This window comes from Phalacrocorax aristotelis, chromosome 4 (assembly GCF_949628215.1).
Source record: "Phalacrocorax aristotelis chromosome 4, bGulAri2.1, whole genome shotgun sequence".
Lineage (NCBI taxonomy): Eukaryota > Metazoa > Chordata > Aves > Suliformes > Phalacrocoracidae > Phalacrocorax > Phalacrocorax aristotelis.
Window position 1 is genome coordinate 42963510 of NC_134279.1, and position 19726 is coordinate 42983235.

At 38.3% G+C, this 19726-nt stretch overlaps 1 protein-coding gene across 2 annotated transcripts in view; it reads left to right on the top strand.

The window, feature by feature from the left end:
- Positions 1-19726, top strand: part of GALNTL6 (polypeptide N-acetylgalactosaminyltransferase like 6) — a 500857-nt gene that overhangs the window by 384323 nt on the left and 96808 nt on the right. For both annotated transcript variants that reach the window (XR_012660321.1, XM_075091134.1), the window contains exon 5: positions 19308-19493. Coding sequence is in view for 1 of the 2 variants with exons in the window: in XM_075091134.1 (XP_074947235.1) it covers positions 19308-19493 (186 nt within the window). In the remaining variant the exon portion in view is untranslated. The remainder of the gene's footprint in view (positions 1-19307; positions 19494-19726) is intronic.

Below are 19726 nucleotides of genomic sequence, written 5' to 3' on the forward strand. Positions count from 1 at the left end.
CACCTCTTTTCCCCCATTTTTACCACTGAATAAATGCCAGCTGAATACACTTTAATGGTATCTTAACAATTTGTAAAGAGTTCCAGAGAAACATTCCCACAGTGTAAATCAAACTGCTAATAATCACCGCACATGCAGCTAGCTTGGAAGCTGATGATACATTCTGAATGTTGTGAGTCATGGAGTGGTAATTATCACTTCTCATGAAGAGCATCTTCTAAGCCGTTGCTTAGGATGTATTTCTTTTTTTTGCCAGTGAAGGGCTGCTTCCATACTACTAGTATTACTGGGTTACATTATCCAGTAACATCTGCAAACCTACTTGAAAATTTACAAGGCGTTTTCTGAATGTGCTAGAGAGTGTAACAATGGTACTTCCTCACTGTCTTCATCTGCCTGAAGCTGTCAGTGTGCAAGTGTTATTTCTACTTGTTATCTACTCTTCTGTAAAACTGCATGTGTCTGGCCTCCGTGTCTTTGTCCATGTGTAACTGTTGTCACCTCCACCAGTAAAGGCGCTTTGGGTTTTGGTTTGGTTTTGGTTTGGTGTTTTTTTCTTTCTTTTTTTTTTTTTTTTTTGGACATTTAGGCCATTCCAAATAAGACAAGCCTTACTGACTGCCAGTCCCACCGGCATTGTGAACGTATGTTTGGGCACGTGTTTGTGCAGCTATTCCTCAGCGTGTACTTCGCACTTCAGTCTCCACATCCCATTGCAATGCTCTGCTTCACTCTCGGCACCACTACCTATGGCAAAGCCTGTGGAAGGAAGAGATTTTTAGTAACTACTGATGACCACAACGTTTTGTTCACAAAGGAAGATAGTTGTAAAGCACAGATAATTGATAATACAATAATCCAATCAGTCAAATTAATAGCAATATTCAGAATTCTGGTTTTGCTCACAGCTCTTCGCCTTATCTGAGTTATGGTGCTTGGATTAGTAAGTACTTGTACACTGCCTTTTAGTCATTGTACAGTGATAAATATTGCTTGCTGGTTGTATCCAATTCCATTTTTCAGGTAGGTTTTACAAATTAACTTGCTGAAGAAAAATAGCAGAAAGTAAGGTCAGAATAATTTTGCCTATTAAGCTTTTTTGTTATTAGTGAGAGTTTTAAAAGTATTTAAATATTTATCTCTTATTGTTATCAAGGACTGCTCAATGCTTTAAGACCTTTAGCATTCTGGCCATTACTTACTGATTAGCTTATCTGACATGGTGATTGCTTGTTAACGGATTTTCTCTACTTAGTTTAGCCATATCGTTTAATGAGAGCGTACAAATGTAAGCAAGGAAACTTTTCTAAAAGCACCTGTCTGGCAGCCATTAATTCCTCTCGGTTCAGACAAAGAAGCAAAGTGATCTTCAGAGATTAAATAAGTGGCATCTCATTTCCTAATGCTCTGCAACATGTGGCTGAACTGTGAAAATGTTAGATTATGTAGGAAAATCTTCCTCACTGGTGCGCACAATTCATAGCTGTCTGAAGTTGTTAATGTGAGGAATCGTTGCTAAAGCGTATGTTCATAAGTTATCCTTGCAGGGGTGAATTGTGCAAAGTAAAAAGAACATGAATCTTTTGATGTGGTCTTTTTGAAAACGATCTTTGCAGTTTGGCTTCAGCAGGAACATTTATAGGATCTAGATACACTGAGGGAGAAATTGTCAGTCCCGCAAGGCAGTAATTTAATTGCTACCTCAGGATGTATCATTCCATGGTTCCCGTAAGCATTGATCTGTGGTAACAGCAGGCGCAGTTTTCCAACTCGACATTGTCCTGCAGACAGTTCGGCTTCAAGAGCAGGTGTTAATGTGGCAATTAAAGGGGAAAACACAGCAACCAGGTAGAAGGCAAGTCATTTGGATTACATGAAAAATGAGGAAGTATAGACTACCGTGATTTAGGAAAAAAAAAAACAATTGGCAAAGCTGGATCCATGTATTTCTGATGGGTCAAACACTGCGCTGTTTGAAACCGAGATGTGTAACAGAAAGAAAACAAAGAAACAAGCTGTTCTTTACGTATGATTTTCATGACTGATGACAGAAAAATCTGAGAGAAATGATACTGTGGATCAGGTTACTATATACAGCTATTTCTGCTTTGCTACATTAGCTGAAGTTTTCAAGGAGAAACTTAGTGCAAGGTAACCACTTTTAAACTCACATATATAAGGCATCTCATGCATACATTTGCTGTTATCGGTTCCTGCAGGTAACTTTGGTTCAGAAAACTTTTCGTAAAATAAATAGCCCTAAATTTGAGTAGAATTATTTGTTCTCAGATTTAGCCACTCAAGATGGTAATTCCTCTGCTTTTGTTGTCTAAGCAGTCACCAGCGTGAGACAGGAGCTTCACAAGAAGTGAATTTCCCGTCTGCTGTCATCTCCCGTCCTCAGGGAGGTGTATACACACACAGGTAGAGTGGTTTGGATTATTATTTGGCAGCAATGTCTTAAAGACCTGGCAATACCTTCTGCAGTCCTTAGGCTACACCGGCTCATTGGAGTCAGAGATTTCCCTGCCTCCCCAGCAGTTCTTAAAGCTTGTGGTAGTGACACTTAAGCCGTTCACGGTCCCCTGAAATGAGGCCCAGGAAAAATGAAATGAGATGGGAACTGAATTGGGGTCCTGCAGTACCTTTAACAGCTCTGGTGAACAGAGGCTCTTGGAGAGATTGTACCTGGCTGAGGCTTAGTGAAGCTCATGCCTGTCTGAGCCGTCAAATACAGTGATGGCATCATTAATTCCACTTCCTGTTCTTCTGTATATGCTGAAGTTTTCCCTGTGTAGTTCACAAATTATCTGTGAAAGTCCTTTTCGGAATATCTTGATTCAAAACAAAGTGCATTTTCATAAACTCACTAGATGTATAAAGCTATTGCTTGTATGTGTAAATCTGCGTCAGTCTTAAGGCAGATACTGGATCATTACACTAACAAGCCCTAAATCCCATAGTAAGCTGTTGTCTGATGAAACAGATAGCTCTGGTGTTCGGAGGCTGCAAAGGGTCTTAAAAGTAAAAACAATATTGATGCTGACGAACAGATGAAATATTGCCTTCCTGACTTTGGTGCTTTCCATGTATTCTGCAGAGTTTTGCTCCAGTACTTGCTGAAGAAAAACACACAGTAGAGTTATTGAAACAAGAGATTATGAAAAGTCACTAAGACATGTTCAAAGGAAACTGACGTATTTTTGATTTTCTCACACTCAGTGAGATCCTTCCAAAGCATAAAGTGTACCACTATATATACAATTTAGTCATGGAAAACAAAAGAGCACATCATTGGGTCCAGGAATTAGAATGTGTTATTAATCTAATGTTTTAATTGCCTAATCAAAAATACCACAATCAGTAAATTTAGTGCAATTTAGATTGTATTTACACTTACGAAAATTATCTAATTATTCCCTGTTCTTATTAATAATGCAATTAAAATAGTTGTAAACCAGCATCCTATTATCTACCCTTTTCTTTGGTGTTATGCTCACCCTCCCCGTGAATTGCTCCATCGAATTGAGTTCTTTGCCAGCAGGAGTATGAAGTTGAGGGTTAGTTACTCAAGTTTTTTAATCCTTCTTTGTAAATGGTATGATTTTCTCTCTGGGGGAGAATGATGCAACTACACAAAGCTAAACTAAGTGCAAATAACGTAACTAAAGCTCAGCAACGCAGGATAAGCAGCAGCCAATTTACCACCAGTAATTGTGGTGTTACAGCTAGGTCAAGCTAGACAATAATCATCAGATCTTTAAAAAAGTTGCAGGTATGATCTATGTTTCTTACATATTTTTACAGATACAGCAAATCAAAATACAGTAAGTTCAAGACACAGCATAACAAGTCCTATGTCCTGATGTGTTTAATTCTTTTTATACAGAGTCCTATTGCTAGCACTTGGCAATGCCAAACTGAGTGGTCCACAGCGCCTACAATATAAATGAGCACTTCAATCCTTAATTCCCTTGAAAATGAAATCTACACTTGCGTAAAGCTCTTGCTTTGAAGAGTTGGCTAGTAATCATAATAAATGGAGCACGTTACCTTTGTAGCGGGGGAAATTTCCTGTTAAGGGAGTCTCTTATCCTCAAGAGAATTTCCTCTGGGCAAAGTGAAGTATGTATCAGTGAAAGAAACCAGGTAGCATGCTATTTCCTTCTGAACATCTCCAGCTGTTCTTTTGGAAATTGGGTTCATTTGTACTTCATTTGTCTGTGAGTTTTAAGTATTCTCCCTTTCACTCCAAGCCACAAAGTGAACCAAATTACGAGATGTATTACAAAGACGCAGTCTGCCCTTTGCAACAGAACTAAAAGCCCAACATTTTCTTCAGCAGAATGATAGCCTGGTATGAATAGAAGTCATATGCATTTCAGAATACTGTAGTTACTTTTATTTCACCATTTACGTATGTACTCTCTACTGTTTGGGATTTTTATAGTTTTCCCGTATTCGGCTTTGCCCACCGTAACTTTTATTTACTCCCCTGTTGTTTTTCTGTTGCTCTTATTTCCTTTCAGCTGCTTCCAAGAAAATATAAACGCAGAAAAATAACTCTGGAAAAGAATTCAGAGCTTTTGCTCTCAGGTAGCTTTGAAATTAAGCTAAACTTGTTCCTTGACCTATAAGCACTGTCACAGTTTGCTTTCCAGAGCCTGACAAGCATCTTCTGCTCCAACTGATGATAGCTGAATCTAGGAATTTCATAGTTAATAAGAAAAATGAGTCAAATTTAATTTCTTTTTGTAAGTTTTTTATTCATTTGTAAAAGCAAATCTACTAAATGAGAACAGTTACAAAGCTGGTAACTAGGTCATTGCTGGCACTGTTTCTCTGTTTGATTGTACCTGCTTTTACCCATACCTATTTTGTGTCATCTCTACCTGTTTTACTTGGGCCTAAGCAATACTTTTACAAGAAGAGGAAAAAAACACACTTTGGGGAAGAAATATTTTAAAAAAAAGAGAAGTGATTACAATATTTCCACAGAAAAACTACCAACTCCAGAGGTCACACTAGAGATGAAATGCAAAAATACTTCTGCTTTTTGACAGGCAACCCATTGCCGGAGCTGCCACAGAGATTAGTGAGTTGACTATTGGAAAGGGCCCGTGTGAGTCTGAGGAGGAGGAGGTTTTCTGTAACACAGTACAGCTCTTGATATGTGACTCACACAATGAAAAGTTTTCCCAGGGAGAATATTTTCTGCCTTGATTTTTTTTTGCATTGTACTAACATGCTTACTACAGCAGATCTTCACATGGCTGGTTTTCAGCTTAGAGTGCAGAGACACATTGATTAAAAATATTAAATGTTTGCAGCAAACGACAACAACTTTCCCACTACTTTTATTACACCTCTTTTTTAAAAGACTGTCTCTGCCAAAGGTGGGAAACCTCACACCAGCACAAAAGTGGGGGGAAGTGTAAGTGACACACTATGTGTGAACCACAACACTTCCAGTTCAGCGAAAAGATCGTGAGGGGAAGGTGTGTATAGCCCTGGTCAGGACCAGTGGAGTTTCTTGGATCAGCCAAGATATTGAAGGTCTGCCGAATACTTTAAGTAAAAAGTGCTTTAAAATTAAAATGAGACAATCTTTTGGATTTCTGTTCATAAACTTCTCAAATTCAGGCATTTCTATTATAGATTTGAATGCAGTTTTGGACAAAGTTATTTTTCATATGTTAAGGAAATCTGAAATACAAAGGTTCCTGTTTTGAATCTACAAGTTGTAGTTCTAACAGTAATAAAGGTGTAAGAATTGTGTTCAGAAGTACCGAGTTTTGTCCACCTTTAAGGATCAGTAAAATGGTGTAAAGCAGATATGACCAGTCTGGTTTTGAAATAGCTTTATGCTTTCCAAGAGCAACAAGTCAAGTTCATGGCAATGATTTATTTTTCACTTGATATCTGCTCATCTGTTAATCCTTCACTTATAAAAGGTTTGAAAAGATCACTAGGAGGACGCTGTGTTTATACAAGTAGAGGCCAAATGTTAAAAAATTCTTGTGTTTCGATCTGGACTTGTTTGACTGTGCATATGGAGATGGAAGGAGCCTAAGGCTCAGCTTTCCAGAGAGATTTAAAACAGTCCATGACACCCTTTTTCCTTATATCAAGAGATGACCATGTTAGTGTAAACTTTGTTAATGTCTAAAGTAAAAAATGCTAGATTATGTTCTATGCCACATCCTCTGTCTTTTGACATTGCAAGGCAGATAGCAGTTCAGAGGAGGGAAGGTGGTGGAGGATTGTTCAAAGTACGTTATATAGAAATGCACAGACGTAGTCTGAGCCTAATCCCACTGTCAATTTACAAAAGCTGGTAGGAGATTGGATCTGCTAGTTGATATTCAATATAATATTTATTTATTTATTTAAACTTTGGATCTTAGCTGTTCCTTTAATATTCAGTATGTCTGTTTATTAAATTCACATCCTTAATGAGGGAACCTGCCAGACTAAAGGGGATGTGAAGAGCTTCAGTGATACTGCAGAACAGTTGTGACAGCTGAGATAGGAAAAGACAGTTGGTTCCATGTGTAAAACAAAGGGAGAAAAAAAGATAACAAAGAAAAGAAAGAACTTGATGTCTCCTCTTCTAAAGCTTGATTTATGCAGCAGATCATTTATTTGTTCTTGTTTTAAATAAAAAGTGAAAAGCCAATCATCTATCCATGAAAAAACCTTGGTGTTATTGTTTGATTAATAGCTCGTACTGATGTTAGGAGATGCCTAATTATGCATCAGTGTTTGCCTCGTTATGTAGAGGAAGATCATCATAGCAGATTAGTCTATGAACAGAGAATGATTTCCTTTTTGATAATTGATTCTCATGCTTCAAAGTATGTAAGCCAAACAGCAGTCTAGTTCTTTCACTATAAGATTTCTATACACCTAATTGTGCAAGCAAACTGTCTGTTGCAAGTAATGGAAAAGAAAAAAAAATGCCTGACCTAATCTCAAAAACATGGCTCAAACAGATTGCTTTTCTTTTCCAGTAGGTTGTCAGAGAATTCCCATGGACTGCAGCTTTCTGAAAGCCTCTTCAGCAATATTAACTCCATCTTCTTTCATTCTGCTCCTTGACATAGCAATGACTGCAAAGGTTATACCAAGAACATGCCTAACTTTTGCAAATAAATGCGTGAAACAATTTTAAGAACTACAGTTCTAGCTTAGTAAAGACAGGCTTTTTAGCATCAACGTTGCAGAAGAAGGGATGTATTTCCACTCTAGACAAAGTTGAAAAAGAGAAAACTCTTGAAATAACTAAGGAAATAAAATATTTGGATGATGGAATGCAGCAGTCAAGAGAAGTAACTGGATATTTGCTTCTTGAAGCTTATAAAGGCCTGCACTCCAGCATGAAAGTAAGTCTAGTAATGCCAGGTGCTGTGTTGTAGGAAATAAAATTCAGGAGATACAAAGGATATTTAAAAGTTTATGCCTACATAATTTGTTCTGACATTTGCACTACTAGGATTTTAAGACCTCTTTCAATAGGCTAAAGAACCTTGTTGGGTATCTTCATATTCATGTTTTACCCTGCTTGTTGCTCCAGAACTCCATTCCCTATGTCAGAGAGGGAATTTTTAAAAAGATATATGTTGATACAAAAGTTGGAAGACAAGAGTGTCTTATTGATATAATATCAAACTTGAAGGAGCATAAGGTATTGCCCAAACTCTCTTTTGTATTTTGAAAACTTGGTTTCACAGCATAGTTCAAGGACTTCTTTTATTTACAAGAACAAACCCGTGCACTAGGAAAAAGCACCCACTGAATTCTTGAGGAAAAGGACTAATTGCAAGCTGTGTTTAGGACCTGATGACTTACCCGGGGTGGTTAGCACATAGAATGGACAAGAACTACGCAAATGTAGCCTCTTCAGTTAGGCAGGAAGTTATTCAAATATTCTATTAGGAGATGGCCATATTCCAGTAGAGCCTAAGGTTTGCAATGAGTTATAATGTCAGTAGAATTACTCTGGGAAATAAAAGTGTTCAGTGCAGGGAGCTGTATCAGAATCTGATGCCACTTAAGAAGTAATTACATGAGTTGTGTGACTTCTATTTCCCCCCTTTCCGAGGACCAGTGTTACTGTCCTCTGCAAATATAAGGTCAGTGTCATCCTCGCAGCAGTGTTTCACCAGTTCTCCAGTATCATCTGTCCATGGCATTTGAGAGGTTAAAAAGAGCAGTATGAGAGAAAACTGCCTCTGAAGACAGCACATACTGTAAAAGTCGGTGATATATTTTGCAGAAAGAACTAAAAATATGTCAAAGAGTTTCAGGCAAAACAGAAAATGTCAGTGTAAAGACACGTCTCAAAATCTGCAAGACTGCAGTGTTAGAAATATGTTCCAAGAAAGTCTTGCTTGGCAGGTCATAGTTTACAATTTTCAACAATTAATATTGTCAGCATGCAAAAGCGTGACTCTGAAAACAAGAGGTTGGCATTTGTGAGCAATGTATTGATCTCAAGGAAAGTTACGCTTTCCTGGACTCACGTCAAAGTAACGTTCTTCTAATTGGCTCACAACCTGGAAGAAACCTCACAGCCTGCTTCCCTTGGGGGTGAGTTACTGCACAAATACCTGCGTAGTAAACAGACCTGTTAAAAAGAATCAAATTTTAATGTAGCAAGGTCACCCTTTTGACAGGTCTGTACTACATATTTGTGTCCAGAGAATGATCTGTAGAGGCAGCTGTGCATTTCTTTGTTATCTTAGTGGATACTTATCATAGTTTCCCTGTTAACTAATCCAGTTGCCCAGATTCTTGTTTGAGCTGTAGCCACAGTTACGTTTGTTGAATTAGTGGTATAATAAAGTGCCAAAGCAAGCACGTCCATCCACGGTAAAGTTTTTGTTGTAAAAATATTGTCCATAAAAAAAGCTTTTGCAACCTCTTCTGCCTGCCTTCACATCGCCCAAGTGGGCAGTGTGTCTCTGAGCATGCTTGTGCAGGTCACACGAGGTTCAGGACTACCAAGGCAATACAGGGAACAGATTCTTCCCAGTTTGGTCGGCCTTTGTTCCATGAGCCATGCTGCAGCAGCAGCAAAGCTATTCCAGGGAGTGAAATGTTCTGCAAAGTGCCGTTCAACGTGAGCTGTATGGTTTCTTTTCACCCTTAAGGTCAGGCGCTGCACTTTTAGTGCTTTCAACACATACAGTTAGCCGGAGGACAAGCAGTGAGGAATGTAGCTGTTGCTTCCTGTTTGAGCGCTAAGACCTCACCCATGTTTAATCTGCTGTATCATTAATTGGTTTCAGTTTCTTGATCACATTCCAATTCAGGTGATTATTACATTTACCCTGCAACAAAAATAATTTCCTGCTAATTAATTTTTACTTCCCATTTAAGACTGCTTCACTGTATATTCTTAACCAACTTCCTCATCCAGCATAAGGGGGTTGCATTTTATAATGTGTCATGTCTTTGGTGAACAAAATTATTGCTACGCATATTATAGCTGGCAAACCATTTGGGTACAACCAGAGGAACTGAGCTATAAAAATAACATATTTCCTCACTCCTTTTGTCAAAGCTTTTTGCATAGGAAATATATTGCAGAAGTAGTCAGAAATGCATAAAGGCACATATATGAAGAAGCGGGTCATAGCCGTTCTTCAGGCAGTTCCCAAACCCTTTTCTGAACACAGACACCAAAGGGATGCAAACAGCCTTAATATGTAAAAGATAATTGCTTTAAAATTAGACACAAAGAAAATATGAAGAAATAGTAACTTTCTTTATTTTAAATATTCAGTTAAAAAGATCATCTACTTTTGGGAAGATATATTTAATTGTCGTGGCCGCAAAAGACAGGCCAAAAAGCAGAGGTGGATACACAGGGGTTTTTTAATTTATTTAATTTTGTCTGTTAAACATATAACATCAGTTTTTGAGGAGTAAGTGCTTAAGTTCTTTTTGCCTCAATTTTAAGGTATAAAAAACATTGAGCATTGATTAACTCCTGGAAGAGTTTAACTGTGATGTGTAAAATATTATTTTGGAAATTTTGTTACTTTGGAGGCTTTCAGATTATAAATAATAATTGGAAAATTTAATCTTTGGGTCTCCCAGCTGAAGACCCCTTTCTTGGAGCTAGACTGATGCAAATATAGCAAATGAAGGAGTATGCTCTCAGCTGTGGAAAAGATATGAGTTATCATACTACAACACCAGTGAGGTTATCAACTGCCTCCTACAACTGGCAGTTGGAATAAATCCATAAAAACAAATAACCATCTTTCATTCTTTCCTTACGAAAAGGGGCAATTCGGAGCCATACCAGCGCTACCAACAAACAACCAAGCCAGCTCTAGCTGCTCATGGAGCAGTCTAACATACTATGCTAAATCACTGCAACCTAAAAATGAAGTGCTTTGCTCTTTGCCCTGCTCACAAAATCTGGAATGGAAAAAGTACCTCAAGAGTTTAATGATGCTTCTGTGGCATCTGTATAAGTCACCACACCTTATATCTGAGTAACCTCCTGTGTGTATTCAATTGCCTGAACACTCAGCTTGTTGACAAAGAGGTCCTAGGTGCTTCTGTGCTGGCAGCAGAACAACTGTGATAACAGTCACAATTACATGGGTTCAGGGAAGTGGAACAAAGAGATACCAGGATCTCTGCATGTCTCTATTGACTGGAGCTATAGTCTGAGAAAGCCTCAGCAAATCTAGCTAGCCTCACAGATTCTGCAGTCCCAGCCACTCCTTTCATGACTCTGTAAAAGCCCATGTGCTACAAAACAGATTTGTTCGGAGAAGTTTATCTTAAGTCTATCATGAATGAAATCAAGCTAAGCTACATATTCATTTGCTCTGTTCAGCCTCCTGCTCTTAGTAATGCAGACCTTTTGAGGCTGTAGCAAAGGAATGTGTGTTTACTGTCAAGTTCGGAGGTTCTTTCACTTTAATGGGCTGTAGTTAAAACTCAACATCAAAATGAAGGTGCTCTCTGGAAATTTATAGTCATCGATGTGCAAGTGATGAAGGGAACTATTGCTCATTCAGAATACTCTTCACAGCCTTGTAGTGTATCACCCAAGGACTTCGTCTCGTTATTAATATCAAAAAAGAGACTGCATTTTAGCTTGCCTCGAGCCAGCTAACCCAAACATCACAGCCAGGAGAATAAGTTTCCAAGTGATTGGCACAGATGTCTCTCTAAACAGTGCTACTTCTATTTCAGCAGTAACTACATAGCTTTTCTCAAGCGATCTTCTTTTTAGGTGTGCAAAACTCTTTGGAAAGAATGGGTTATCCAGTGCTCAGATGAGATTGCTGTTAGCCAGTTGTTCTTACACCAAGCAGTTATAAATTTTGCTCTTATTTATCAGTCTCTGTCAGACTTACCATATCCAACAGTTTTCACAGTACCTGTCTGCTTTTGGAACTTGTTTCAGTCTGGCATGGCTACGGATCAGATGCTAACGTCTGTCTGGCAGAAAACCTCTCCATCCTTCCTCCAGGATTACTCAGTCAGGACTAATTAGGAGTAAAAGACTTTGGATCTGGGTATCTGAAGAGAGAATACTATCACACTTTTCTAGGTGAAAAGCAAAGGCTTGATGGAAGATAACCAAAACACTGGACGACCATTGGAAATGGCAGCCAACTAGAATGGGTGAAGAACTAGAAAAAGGTGCTACTTACATCTTTTGAGAAAGAATCAGATCCAGTAACTGCAGACCAACAAGCCTCAGCTCACTGCCTGGAAGGATCATGAAGCACATCTTGTTGGGTGGTGCCTAGCCATGTGCAAATACATGAAGGACAAGAAAATATTATAGGATGGTTATCACCTATTTACCAACTGCAAATCATGTTTGAACAGTCTGATTGCCTTTTATGATGGTGGTGGCCAAAGGAAGGGTGATGGATGCAATTTGCCTTGACTCTAAAAAGTATTAGTCCCAGTAACATTCTCACTGGTAGACAGAGGAAGCATGTGCTGCACAAAAAGACTGTTAGATGGGTTGGGTCGATGGACTCAGAGGATAGTTAATCAATGGCTTGATGACTGTTTGGCAAAATATCTTAGGTAAGTACTAGGAGCAATGTTAGTCAATATCTTCACCAATAACCTGAATGATGAGACAGTGTAGCCTCAGCAAATCTGTGGATGATACTAAAATGGAGAGAGTGGTTGTCACATCAAATAGTATAGTGTCAGTCCAGAGAAGCTCTAGTATTGGGCAAAATAAATCTCATGCATTTCAACAAGGAGTGCTAAATTTTGCACCTAGGTGAATAATGCCATGTTCCAGTAAAAATGTGAACTGGCTAGCTGGTGTGCTGTGAAGGACCTGCAAAGGTTATAGTGGATACTTGGTGAATAGGAGAAATTGGCGGCCTTTATTCACCGGGAAGACAAAACAGGTTGGCCTATGCTAGGATGAGATTGAGCGGATAATACATAATTGTGCTTTTTATGATGTTGGTGCTGCATACACCTGTAATTCTGCATCCAGTTTTGGGATCTGCAGTTCAAGATGGGTGGCAAAAGCTGGAGTCAGTTTAGCAGAGGAATAACAATACTGTCATGGGCCAAAAGTATGCGACCTTTGAGAAGAGGCTGAGGAGCTTGGCCGCCTTTAGTCTAGCAAAGCAGCAGCTAAGTGGTAGTCTAATAGCTGCCCACAGCAGCTTGAATGGGAATCGCACAGATGGCAGAACCAGATTCCTCCTGGTACTGGCAGATGGTACAATGAGAGGCAACAGCCCCAAGATGCAGCTCAGAAGATACAGTTTGGATTTTAGGAAAAAGTTATTCACCAGAAGGGTAGTGTGGCAGTGGATTAGTTTACCCCAGAGGTGTAACGAGGGGAATTGTGCTTATTAGACTCTTCAACTTGGCTAGAAAAAGTGGCAGCTGACTTGGTACAGCCTTTGCAACATTTCTGTGTCCAACCAGCGTTTCCAACCAACCTTCTGCAAATAAGAAACTTCAAGGGAAACTGGAAGAAAGATGATGTACCCAAATTCATGGGCTCACCTTGTATTCTCTCTTCAGACCGATTTGCTTTTATGGTAGCATATTTACAGGCAGTGAACTTAAAAATAATGAAAATGCAACGGAGAGGACTATTTTGTTAATTGCAGCAGAAAACAAATAATAACTGAATAACCATAGGCCACTTTAGTTTCCTATATGTATTTTCTGTCAAGCTTAAGACTTAAACTAGACAGAAGCATTTCAGTCATCAAAAGATTAAGCTGAGGTGTTCCAGGAAAAACGTATGCTTAAGGGTATCCTTGCTAATTTTACCTGGAAAGATACTCCCATCTTGCAGAAAAGGACATGAAGTGATGGAGGTCCTTTTCACAATAAGAGCCATGGATGTTGCATAAATGTACTTGCAGGTTTTTCTGTATATATTGGGCACAAAGCTCTCTGCTGCTGGCCAGAGAGAAAAAAGATCGAGAAAAATCTTCTTGTGCTGGCCTTATTGTTGCATGTCAAAAGAGCCATTTGACTGCTCTGATTTTCACCAAATAGTCACTTGCAGATTATTTTACTGACCTAAGATCACAGACTAGTATGATTTTGGTCACGTTGCTTCCTCCCATATGCCTGTGCTGAGGTAATAGGAGAGACGAGCATACATTTTCTACTACTGTAAGGTTTTTTTGAACTATTTTTATATGGTTCACGTTGGGAATGGCAGAACAGCTCAAATTATATACTTCTGAGTCAATTAAATTTAAAAAGAAACAGATTTAGTTAAGATTGTTTATCAGGACATTTAGCAGGCTCTGTTGCTGTTCTTCATTATTTGATAATTTACAGGTCAATGATACTGTAATAGAGGTTGTCAGTATTTTGGGGCAGAAATTGGAGGTGCTACAGATGTGCAGAGGGTAGGCTGTGTTACAGGCATCGATTTGGGATGGACTGGGTGTCCAGAAGAGCTTCTTAACAAAAGGTTTTATTTTCTTTATATTTTCCTTCCTCTTTCATGGTCCATGCTACAGGCAAGCAAGTCTTGAAGACTAGTTCCTGCTTTCACATCATCTTTTAAGTCTCTCTTAACACCTCAATAACCTTGGAGGAACATTGCTTGTCACGTAGCACGTGTTGCTAGCAGGTACCAGTGTGTTAATGAAATATTCCCTGTATGTATCCCAACAGGAGAGAATTTCAGTTCTACTTTTTACTACTATGATTTTTTTTTCCTGGCAAAGACAGAACCTTGATTTCCAATTTCTTTCTAGGCTCAAAATTAAATAGCTAGGTACTCTGCTTGAGTAGATCTTTAATTACTAAGACCAGGCAATTCTGTCTCTGCTGTTCTTTTAGGAAAACTTCTGCAGACTTTAAATGAAGACAGAGAAGACCCACACAAAACAATTACAATGGAGAATTTGTTTACAGGCTATTAGTAGAAGAGACATAATGCTTCCCTTTATCATCACTTGTCATAGCAGTGACAGCCTGTAAACCTCGTGCCTGTGCATTATTCTTTATTTGTCACTGCCTGTGCCAACTCTCGCCCTGGCAGGTGCCTGGCACATGTCAAACATATGATTCATGGGTTCACTTGATCAACACTGTGAAGAAAAGAATGATGCATTTTCTTTTAAATTACAAATTAGACATTTACTCCCCATATCTAGTGACAGGGGCTTTGGCTTCTTTATATCCAAAGTGCACCATTTATAGCTCACTGTAGAATTTTAATACTGGCTTCTCTTTCAGCCTAACTCTGAAAGTGAAATTTATGTAATATTACAGCATATAAATGAAACCATCCTACCTCCCTGTTTTATTGTCATGGCAAGCTTGCTTGAGCTGTTTCCTTTGGTAATAAATGGGCAGAATGCATTGCCCCCTGGACATTTAAAAGCCTTTTTATTACAGGTTGCTTTCTATTTTACACATCACATTATCATTTCTTTCAGAGAATTTATTTAGAATTATAGTTTTGCTCTGATGTTGATTGATGCGTGTTTACTTGCATCTAAATGTATATGTGTAATACATGGAGTTTGTGTGTGAGATGGTACTTTTGGACATAATATTAGCAACACAATAATTGGGAACTGAGAAAATGCAGTTGTACTATAAGAAATAAAATATCATTTGGTTTTCTGTGAAGGAAATTTATGGAGTACTGTGAAAAAGGGTAGTTTATTTTGAAGCTTTTGGGAAAAGACAAGGTTAAAAAAAATCAAAATTTGTTAGTAATCGTAAATATCTAGATCATTTGATAATCAAAATTATTCCCGTACAGAGAACTCTCAAGTTTTGTCTGGTCTGTTTTAAGCAACACTTGAGCTGTGACATTCCCAGATATTGTCTTCGTGAGAGCATCTATGTCTTCATGACCCCTGGCTCAAACACGGGCTCCTTTATGAAGTAGCTAGCCTTCAAAGCCAGCTGCTGACTCAGGTCCTGCAGAATTGCTGTTTTGCTTTAGAGTCTCACCATTGATAATACCAATATACTGAGTAATGCAGGGGTGGCTTTAATGAGTGGTTCAACATGAAAAATATGGTTTTACTACTTACATAAATAGTAGAAAATACTACCGTTGTCTTTAAAACTACTACCATTCTACTGTTTCTGGCTGTTGCTCTGTGTCTGTTCATGTTTTAGAGATTGGTAAGATTTGAAATGGATAGTGCCACAAGGCATTGCAGGGGGAAATACAATATGAGACCACTTTTACATTGATTTAATTTAAAAAAACCCCATTATTTATGGATCCAAAAGGGATTTTTTTTTTCCTCCACTTTAAGATATTTTCATTCTCAAAGCTATATTGGAGTTGGTCATTGAACTTAAATACTTCATGATGTTCTTGTAGTTACTGAGAATTTTTCCCAAAAACTTCCTCAAACTGTCTTCTTGGCCAAATATCAAAACTAAAAATAGGGTAGGTATTGTTACTGGTGTCTGTTTGACTATGTCATGATTTATTGTTAGGATATTACTAACATGTAGCTGTTTTTACAAAATCGAGATACCTTACGTATCTCTAGTAATCCACATACTTTGATTTGTATGTAGACCTGCTCTTTTTACATCACTTGTCTAACTAAGCTCTATAAAATTAACACTTATTACTTTTGTTTTCTTCCTGATTATTCCCAGATATGTCTAAATGAGGATGCATTTAGAATTCTGTGTGAACAAGATATGCAAATTTTATTTATGTACTTCTGCTTTTTTACGAGTTGTTCTTTGAGCGACAAGGAGAAAATAATAAAATTATTTAATCATGGGACTAATGGAGTAGATGAAAACAATTGCAGTTCTGGCATCAGAAGATGTGCTGATGTTTTAACGCGGTTCACAAATCCAATGACATGCTGTCTGATGTGTGTGAAGAGCTATCTGAGAGAGAGGGAGAAAGGTGTTATGGAGAACTCTTGTTTGTTCCACAGAATTTCAGGTATTATTCTTGGGGAAAAAAAATTATTTAAAATTCGATAGACCTTTTTTCCTTAGTTTGCAAGGAACCTGAAGCAATGAAAGAACAGTACAAAATACCATTGATTTCAAGGAGTTCAAGCTCCAATACAACTGATGGCAATCAAATTATATTATTCAGCTCTTTTGTTATTTAACAACTGATATAAGAACAGAAAAGAATGTATTGTAATATGATAGTTTACATCATGTCTCCCTGAAGTGTTTTCCTGAAGAGAGGCACCCAGCTTTCAGAATTTGCTCGTTGTAAGATGTGAAAGGAATGAAATTAAGTCCTTTGTATGAGGCCAAATTTCACTGAATTTATTTGGCCCAAGACAAGTGATAACAATCAGAATGCATTAAAAGAGTGCATTTGTATTAGTTAATTTAAACATCAGTGGTGGCCATATTCAAACTGACTATTGCCAGGGCCTTATCTTAGCCATTTTGACACCTAACTAGAGAAGGTCCAATTCAGGTGTGCCTTGAATTTCTATACTGGCAACAGAGAGAGCCTACCAACATCACAAACAGCTTAGGCTGTCCAAGAAAGGCTCCTGCTTCTCTCCGTCATAGAGTTTAGGTGCTTCCTTGGTAGCTGTCTTCATGTACAAAGAAGGAAACTGCCTAGAACCAACTCACGGGGAATAGTAACCCAATCGTATCTGATAGGTAACTAAATTCAGAACTATGTAGTAGGATCCTCTGATCTACTCATCGGTAGTCTCATCCATGAACCCACCTCTGAGGGTAGGCAGGTGAAGATGAAGGGTTTGCACTATAGCCAAGGTGTTAACCGATCACATACTTGGAAAGCTGTATTCAGGCTGAGTAACCTGCATCATCTTATTAGTTTTCTGTACAGTGTGCAGCAATGTGGTCTTGCTCTTGGTGCACTATCCAGTGCAAACAAATTCAAGACTTTTGTGGGTAGGAGAGATCAGAGGGGAAAGGGTTAGATGACCCTAAAGAACTCCAGGAAAATTTCTGGTGTCTGAGGACTAACAGAAGCTATGGTACCTAACTGATGAGGTTTTATTTACTTTGGAAATATGTAGCATCCTGTCCCTTTGAAACGGTTTAATTTTTCATAGCTATAAGATAATTAAATTTACAACATAGGAAAAAATGCAGAATGACAGCCCTAATGGACTTTCTTATATTACTTGTAAGATCTTTGTATCTTTGTTTTTAAGGTCTATTCCCCTTCTCTATTCCTACATTATGGGAATAGTCTCAATAGAGCCCATAAAAAGAGGAAAACAGTTCAATAAATATATGGTTTAGACAGTCTTGAATGTGGGCACAAAATGATCTAAGACTTGATTTAACCTGAGTTCAGCCACGATACTGAATTATAGCTAGTACATAAAATGAGTCAGAGTGGCACACAGCCCTCGTCCCATGAATATGGTTGGTCATACAAAGATCATAATTCAAAGACATAGTACATCTCTTGTTATTGCTACTGTCAGGGGATTGTGTTGGTTTTTATTGAGTACATAAGTAGCAAAATGGGATGAAACAAGGGATACCACTTTTTTCTTATTCATAGAGTCATAGAATCATTTAGGCAGAAAAAGACCTTTAAGATCATTGAGTCCAATTGTAGATGAACCATATTTCAGAATTTAATCTGTGTATTCTCCGGTCAACCACAGAGTAGAAGACAAAAACATTTTATGTTTACCTGAATGTCATTCAGTGAAGTTTGATTTTATTTTAACATAATATTATGTACTCTCTGCACTGTGACTTGTTTGCTTATTGCTTTGAATCTATGTGTCAGCCTAATACACTCAAGGGTACTGTGAAACGATTGTCCTTTTGGGTAGTCCATAGCAAATTTCTTGCAATCTTTAATGATGCAAGGTCTGGATCAAGGCCTGTACTGACCACACAAGTCCAAAGAATTAGTAGCTGATATAAGAAGCAATCATAACCTGGCAAGCCCATTTCAGTGAGACCTAGCTTGCAAGCCCCAGCATCACTAAATGTGGCTTATCACCAGTTTTAATTATTGGAGACTAAGTTTTTTTCTCCCTCTCTCCCTGCCAAATGAAATGATCAGATTTTTCCAAAGTGATGAGTCTGACAAGCTGAGGTGTTATATCAAAGACAAAAGGTCAATATTTCTGTTGTAGATGTATTTAGAAAGAGGTTTTTCATTGTTGGGGATTCTTTTATGGTTCTTAATGTGTGTTTCTAGTCAGAAGAAAAAAAGTTCCCAAAGGTGCTGTTTTGTGATATAAACAGAGCCAAGTTACGCAGATAAGAGAATCTATCAACTGCCTTACATTTGCAGCTTAATTTTATTAGGAAGTCAGCTGTCCATTTGCTTCACACTAGTACCCAACTATTAAGATCTTCCTTCATGCCTGTTTTCCTGTTTTCCATTACAAAAACAATCTAATCATGCTAGTTTAAGGCTTACTTTTTAAAAATTGTTTTCCAAGCATAGTTATTCATAATTAGTTGATATAGAAAACCCACTTGGAAAGGATATTGTTTATAAAACGGCATGCCAAAATGTTAATCTGGTCTTGGGCTGCAGGAACCAGAGGATGGATGAATATCCTGCAGTTGTTTTGGCCATAATTATATCGAGGATGGCAGGTTGCCAGTAGCAACTGCAGTAAAAGGTCCAGAGTGTTAGTGTCTTCCTCTGTGTGATAAAACAGAGAACATTTGCACTTTTGGAACTGTCTCATAGGGGATTTGTGGCAGATTTTGGAGAACTTGAAGTGACAAGAGATGGAAGTAGATAAGCTGCTTGCAGGTTGTATGCCAACCTGTCCTTCTGTTGGCTCCTCCAGGCCTGGCACCACTGACGATTCTTTTGCCCTTCTTTCTAGAACATTTAAAAGAGAAGCTGGAGGAATACATGGTCCGTTTTGCCAAAGTGAGGATTGTACGTACCAAGAAACGAGAAGGGCTGATTCGGACCAGACTGCTAGGAGCCTCGCTGGCTAGAGGAGAAGTCTTGACATTTCTGGATTCTCATTGCGAAGTCAACGTGAATTGGCTGCCTCCCCTGCTTAGTAAGTGTATGAGCATTCACCAGCCATTAAAATTAGAGCATACGGCATAGCTTAAGCAATCAGAGTCATGTCCACAACAAGCAGGACATACACCGTATAGAAGTGTTTGGAGCTGTGCTGCAGTGTCTGAAGAGTCAGTATGAGAGAGAACTCAGAGAAATGCAAGCAGCTCCATTTTATGGTTCCTGTGACTAAAGAACTGATACAATTTTGAAGTATCACTTTGGCCTATT